The 7579-nt window shown below is 38.4% G+C and overlaps 1 protein-coding gene across 1 annotated transcript; it reads left to right on the top strand.

The window, feature by feature from the left end:
- Positions 1 to 3448: 3448 nt before the first annotated feature.
- On the top strand, positions 3449 to 3922 carry LOC125680220 (uncharacterized). Its single transcript, XM_048919659.1, has one exon. The coding sequence runs from the start codon at positions 3449 to 3451 to the stop codon at positions 3920 to 3922; it is 474 nt and encodes a 157-aa protein (XP_048775616.1).
- The last annotated feature ends 3657 nt before the right edge of the window (positions 3923 to 7579 follow it).

Raw genomic sequence — 7579 nt, 5'->3', positions numbered from 1 at the left:
TCCCTTACCATTACGAGAAAGTCTCCTAGAGTAGTAAATCATTCAGAGATTGTGATACAAAGCTTAATTGCTACTGGTCCAAAGACAAGTTTTTAAAAATCCATAGTCATTATATTTCCAGATCCTTATTGTTGTAGCTTACCTGAGCTGAAAACTTAAGTGAGCCTCTCTGTTCACCTGTTGTCCGTCCATTTTCACTCTTTTCAACTTCTCCAGAACCACTGGGCCAATTTCAACTAAGCTGGGCATAAAGTATCCTTGGGTAAAGTGCTTTCATATTTGTTCAATTGAAGGGCCATGCCCTCTTCAAAGGGGAGATAATCACAACAAAGTAAAAATAGGGTGGGTTCATTTAACGAGAGGCCCATGGGCCACATCGCTCACCTGAGTCACCTTGGCCCATATCTGAAGACTTTCCATGTATATTTGCATGTAAAACCTTAGTCCCTATTATGGCACCAACTACCCCTGGAGGCCACGATTTTTGCAAACTTGAATCTACATTACGTCAGAAAGCTTTCATGTAAATGTCAACTTCTTTGGCCCAATGGTTCTTGAGAAGATTTTTAAAGATTTTCCCTATATTTGTTATGTAAAACTTTGACCCCCCCCCCCCCCCCCCCACTTGTGGCCCCATCCTACCCCCTGGGGGCCATGATTTGAACAAACTTGAATCTGCACTATGTCAGAAAGTTTTCTTGTAAATATCAGCTTTCTGACTCAGTGGTTATTTTGAGAAGATTTTAACTATATATTTGTATGTAAAACTTTGATCCCCCTTGTGGCCCCATCCTACCCCCGGGGGCCATGATTTGAACAAACTTGAATTTGCACTATGTCAGAAAGTTTTCATGTAAAAATCAGCTTTTCTGGCTTAGTGGTTCTTGAGAAGATTTTTCCTATATATTTGTATGTAGAACTTTGATCCCCTATTGTGGCCCCATCCAACCCCCAGGGGCCATGATTTGAACAAACTTGAATCTGCACTATGTCAGAAAGTTTTCATGTAAAAATCAGCTTTTCTGGCTTAGTGGTTCTTGAGAAGATTTTTCCTATATATTTGTATGTAAAACTTTGATCCCCTATTGTGGCCCCATCCAACCCCCGGGGCCCATGATTTCAACAAAGTTGAATCTGCATTATGTCAGGAAGCTTCCATGTAAATCTCAGCTTTTCTGGCTTAGTGGTTCTTGAGAAGAAGATTTTAAAAGTTTTTCCCTATATATTTGTATGTAAAACTTTGATCCCCCCTTGTGGCCCCATCCTACCCCCGGGGGCCATGATTTGAACAAACTTGAATCTGCAATATGTAAGGAAGCTTTCAGGTAAATTTCAGCTCTTCTGGCCCAGTGGTTCTTAGAAGATTTTTAAATGACTCCACCCTATTTTTGCATTTTTGTGATTATCTCCCCTTTGAAAGGGACATGGCCCTTCATTTGAACAAATTTGAAAGCCCTTCACCCAAGGATGCTTTTGGCCAAGTTTGGTTGAAATTGGCCCAGTGGTTCCGGAGAAGAAGATAAAATTGTGAAAAGTTTACAACAACGACGACAGACAATGGACTTTTGATCAGAAAAGCTCGCTTGAACCTTCGGTTCAGGTGAGCTAAAAATCCTCTCAAGAACCACTGGGCCAGTAGAGCTGAAATGTACATGAAAGCTTCCCGATATAGTGCAGATTTTAGGTTTGTTAAAACAATGACCCCTGGGGGTTAGGAATTTGAAAATTCTCGGTTCAAATCGTGTCCAAGTCCCTTTAAAACCTTTCCACCTTAATAGCTGCAAATTTGCTCAATATATCAATCTTTTACCATTCTTGGGGCCTAAGCCCTACCCGGGGCCACAATAGGGGATCAAAATTTTTAACATTGGGAAAATCTTCTCAAGAACCACTGGGTCAGGAAAATACAAATTTACATGAAAGCTTCCTGACATAGTGCAGATTCAAGTTTGTTAAAATCATGTCCCCCGGGGGAAGGTTGGGGCCACAATAGGGGTCAAAGTTTTACATACAAGTATATAGAGAAAATCTTCTTCTCGAGAACCATTGGGCCAGAGAAGTTTACATTTACATGTACATGAAAGCTTCCTGACATAGTGCAGATTCAAGTTTGTCAACATCACAGCCCTTTGGGGTAGGGTGGGGCCATCATAGGGGATCAAAGTTTCACTATATATTTGCATGTATAAATTTTATCCCCTATTGTGGTCCCAACCTACCCCCGGGGGTCATTGTTTTGGCAAACTTGAATCTGCACTATCTGAGGAAGCTTTCATGTAAATTTCAGTTCTTCTGGCCCAGTGGTTCTTGAGAAGATTTTTAAATGACCCCACCCTATTTTTATGATTATCTCCCCCTTTGAAGGGAGCATGGCCCTTCATTTGAACAAACCTGAAAGCCTTTCAGTCCCAAGAATGCTTTTTGCCAAGTTTGGTTGAAATTAGCCAAGTGGTTTTAGAGAAGAAGTCAAAAATGTGAAAAGTTTACAGTGAGAGGGGTACGTGATCAGAAAAGCTCACTTGAGTTTTCAGCTCGGGTGATCTAAAAACATTAAATTTTTCACTTCTCAGCTTGCCCAAGGTTCAGGGCAGATTTTTTATAACCCGGACCACTTTAATTAAGTGCAAATGAAACTTGCACCAGAAATCAGAATATCTTCCATCTTTTGTAGAAGTGATAGGCGAAAATCCTCCCTTTGGCAGAGAAATAGTCAGATTTCAATTGTGTTGAAGCATTCTCATTCAGTTGTATATTGTATTGGCTATTTTGTAATAAAAAAAAAAACTAATACCAGTATTTAGAATTTCCTCCAGGTCTTCTGTAAAAGTGATAGGTGCCAAAAAAAAAAAAATAGAAATCCCTCAGATAGAAAACTAGATTTTGATTAGCCTTAATTGTGTTGGAACATTCTCACGAGGAAGGGACACCCTAAGGCTAATACACAAAACTGCTCATTTAAAGAATTTTTACTCAGTCATTGAAGCAAATCCTAATTACCAGCAGAGATAACCTACAAGATCTTGATATATGAAAGCATCTTCAGACAAAAGGAAAGCAGTTACTGGGGAAATGATTTGTGAGCTTTTCCTGCATGCAGTAGCCAATTAGCCAAAGCCAATATATACACTAACAGAAAATTATAGATTATATCTTTATACATAATCTCGATGTTGATCACTGGTAAGCTTCATATGATTATGCCATTATAGGCCACTCTGTCAAAACATACCTCAGCAAAATTTTGAAGGTCATAAGATTATAGTCTTGTTTTGAAGGTCATAAGATTATAGTCTTGTTTCCTTTCATAATTGTCATCCCAACACTCCCTGATATTCACAAAACTTGCAAAAATCTGTGGTAGATATACATTTTTTACGAGTCGTGAATGACACAGGAATAAAGAATGTAACACTGACCTACATTTTGATTCAAAAGACCAATGGACAATATGGGTTTGTCAACCACAGATGTCTCTAAATGTGGCAAGTTTGACCATGCAATGGACAATATGGGTTTGTCAACCACAGATGTCTCTAAATGTGGCAAGTTTGACCATGCAATGGACAATATGGGTTTGTCAACCACAGATGTCTCTAAATGTGGCAAGTTTGACCATGCAATGGACAATATGGGTTTGTCAACCACAGATGTCTCTAAATGTGGCAAGTTTGACCATGCAATGGACAATATGGGTTTGTCAACCACAGATGTCTCTAAATGTGGCAAGTTTGACCATGCAATGGACAATATGGGTTTGTCAAACACAGATGTCTCTAAATGTGGCAAGTTTGACCATGCAATGGACAATATGGGTTTGTCAAACACAGATGTCTCTAAATGTGGCAAGTTTGACCATGCAATGGACAATATGGGTTTGTCAAACACAAATGCCTCTAAATGTGGCAAGTTTGACCACATATGACCTCAACTTTCCACTTGAAAAATTGGGTAGTCTATGTTTTGTATAGTTATTTGACCTTGATTTTTTTTTCTACCTCCAGAAAATAAAACCAACATTTCCCCCCCCCCCCCCCCCAACACCTTTGTGTCTGCAAGATAATTTAAATGATACCACAATTCTTTTAAAGGGAGCAACAGTTCAATTAAAGAGAACATTAATTCCAGTGTGGATATGTTAAATTGAATATATCTCTAATTAGATGTAAGTTGCTCTCTCTAAAAGAATTATTGTGTGCATAAATTGAATTGATAATATCATTAATTCACTTGAAGAGAGAAATAATTCAATAATTGCACACATTAGAACTGATGCCTACAATAATTCAATTGTTGATATAATTGATCTATTTGAAGAGAACGATAATTCAATTATTGTATGCATCGATTCTGCAGAATAATTAATACTATCAATAATCAATTAATGTGTGTAATATTTCAGAATTGAAGATGTACTTATTTGAAGAAATCTTTAATTGAATTGTTGCATACATCAAATGAATTGATATCTTCAAATATCCAAGATGTCTCAATTATCTGAGAGTTAATTTGGAGCTCCATAATTGAAAGGCCCTATCTTACTTAATTTTCAGTTTTCTAATTTTTCACTCAAAATGGTTTCCAGGAAATATTCCAATTTTACACCCCCCCCCCCCCCCCAAAAAAGATTTTTTAAAAAGGTATTGTTAAGATTTTTTGCATTATCAGAATACACATATAGCCCCATCCCAAGGACTGAATCCTTGACCCAAGGGTAAATTTTGAGGTGTTTCTGGCCATCTTTATCAATGACCAAATGATCTTGGTTCAGGGTCATAGCAGCTAGCCTTTATGTAAAGTCAGAACTTCTAATATCTGTCCAATACAAAGTTAATCTCTAGAGAAATGTTTTGAACTTTATATTTCATGTGACCTTGACCTTATCTTTCTAGGCTGGATACAGTTCGATCATATACAGTAATTTTGTCCAGTATGAGTTTTTAATGTCTCTTCATGACAAAATTACTAGTATTTCAGTTTTCTTTTACATGTCACTTTGACCAGCTATTTTAGAAGTTAATTTAGGACCAGACCAATTCTTCAAAAGCAACTTTGAGGAAGATATGTGCTTCTACTGTCTATCACATAGTTATCACTTGTACAAATATTCCTGTTTTACACTAGTAACTAGTGACCTTGACTTTAAACAAATGACCTTGATTCAGGGTCACAATACATAATTTAATCATTAGCAATTTTTGTGCAAAGTATGAGCTTCTAATTAAATGACCTTGGTTTAGAGTCATACTACAGCAACACATTGTCTGGCCAAGAGGAACCTAATAGCTAAATGTTCAGGAGTGGAGTACTACAATACACTTTCAGTGCATGAGCCATATAACCCAACCCCTAGGACAGAACTCCCAACCCAAGAATAGCAAGTTTAAACAAGAGTACCGCAAACATAATACATCTATGAAAATGCTTACATAGGGCGTTTTTCTTCAGCCATAATTTGTAGAACTTAAATGCTTTAGGTAGTATCAGCCATCATCAGGCTGTGACATACTTGCTTTGCATTGTATAAATAAAGTATCTTAGCTGAACACTGTGACAAGAGGTAGATAGACAAACCAAGAGTTCTGTGTAAAATATTTCCCCAAATTTGATCAAGTTCAACAACCTGTAAATATTCAAAACATCAAAGAAAATTCAAATTTGTTGAGAAGTAAAATCTTTGCACTATGTACATCTTCAAGTTATTTACAAAGACACTTCTAAACTGTGAGAGGAGTTAAAAGGACAAACTATGTCATTTATTTAATATAATATTTCCTTAAAGTGGACTAAGTTCAATAACCTGTAATTTTCTCAAAAGTTGAAGAAAATCCTAGCCACATGCACATCTTCAATACTTTGGCAGTAGAGGTCTTCATTTGAAAACTGTTGAAGGAAAAACAGACAAATCATGTACTATGTAATGATTCCTCAAAACTGACCACCCAGGGGCCTCCGTGGCTGAGTGGTTAGAGCATCGCGCTCAACATCACACGGCCTCTCACCTCTGTCGGCGCGGGTTCGAATCCCGCTCGCGCCGGTAAGTGAGAAAGTTTCCCAGTTTACTTTCGGAAGGTCGGTGGTCTCTTCCCAGGTACATTGTATCTGGGTTCTCTCTTCCACCAACAAAAACTGGGCTCCACCAGATAACTGAAAAATTGTTGAGTGTGGCAGAAAACATCAATCAATCAAAACTGACCAAATTCAACAATCTGTAATTTTCTCAGAAACTGAAGAAAATTAAAATCCTTGCCATATGCATACCTTCAATACTCATACACTCTGTAAAATAAGAAGGTTCTCACTTGAAAACTGGGGGAATTTATCGGACAAATTATGTACTCTCTATGTAATATTTCCTCAAAACGGACTACGTTCAACAACCTGTAATTTTCTCAAAAATTTAAGGAAATCAAAAATCCTTGCCACATACACATCTCTAATATCCATACAAACACTCAATAAAACAAGGTGGTCCTCACTTGAAAATTTTGGGAGGAGTTTGCTGGACAAATTATGTACCCTCCATATAACAATTATTTTCAAATAAAGGGGCAAAACTCCTGGAAGAGAGGTTGAAATGTTCAAAACTGCATCATGATCTAGAGTGATCCACACAGAAGCTACATTGCAAGTTTCAGCTTGATATGTGACAGAGAATTTGAAACAAGAGGTACTGTGAGCAATGCTCACTTAGAATACCCCCCGCTTACCCCAATCTCCCAAAGGGTGTTTTTAATAGGTATAAATTAGCTCATTCCTGAGTGTAAAAAAGAAAGGGCATGACAAAACCTTGGGTAGTCTCTTCTTTAGGAGTGCGCTTGACCTTTTGACCCCAAAATCGATAGGGAACATCTTCATCCCATAGGTAGTCTATATGTATGATATGGTATCTGTATTTGGAAAGGATAACGCTTTAGAGCCCGGAAACCATATTGCTACTTCGATGTCCAGTGTGCTTGCCATTTGACCTTAAATTCGATAGGGAACAACTTTGTTCCATGGGTAGTCCATATGTATGATATGGTGACTGTGGGTGGAAAGGATTCAAAAGTTGTCATATCCAAGGGGTGGTGATGGGGATAAGCTCCCATTGTCTATAAAATGCTCCTCATAGTGTGCGCCTCTAATAGCCCCTGACAACCAAGTCCAGCTCCTAGCCTGCTCGTGTGGTTTGCATCAAGCCCGGCGGAACTGCTACTACTGATAGGAGAAGGGATGGAGGCAGGTTACCTGGCGCCTGAAAACCAGTGCTTTGTGTAGATGTGGCTCATCAGTCTGGGAGGACAGCTCATCTAAGAGAAGGAAAACTCTGATTCCAAACCTCTGCTGCCTTGCGGCCATACCCACTTATGGGAAAGGCTAGGTGAAGGAAATCACTGATATAAAACCAATGGGCGGACTGTGCTCAATATCCAGGGATGGAAAGCAGTCTAGGAAGGAAACTCCAAAATTAAACCACCTTTCCTCGAGGTTATTAGAGGTTTGCGCAGGGCCAACAACCCTACCTATAAAAAAAAAAGTCAAGTTACAGAAGCATCAACGACAAACCAAAACCAACATAACCTGGGCCAGATTGGGCCTA

This window comes from Ostrea edulis, chromosome 2, assembly GCF_947568905.1.
Source record: "Ostrea edulis chromosome 2, xbOstEdul1.1, whole genome shotgun sequence".
Taxonomy (NCBI): Eukaryota; Metazoa; Mollusca; class Bivalvia; order Ostreida; family Ostreidae; genus Ostrea; species Ostrea edulis.
Note: the sequence above shows the minus strand (reverse complement) of the source record. Positions and strands in the feature narration are given on the sequence as shown.

Coding starts and splice junctions, on each gene's coding strand:
- LOC125680220 (XM_048919659.1), top strand. CDS start 3,449: ATGGGTTTGTCAACCACAGATGTCTCTAAATGTGGCAAGTTTGACCAT.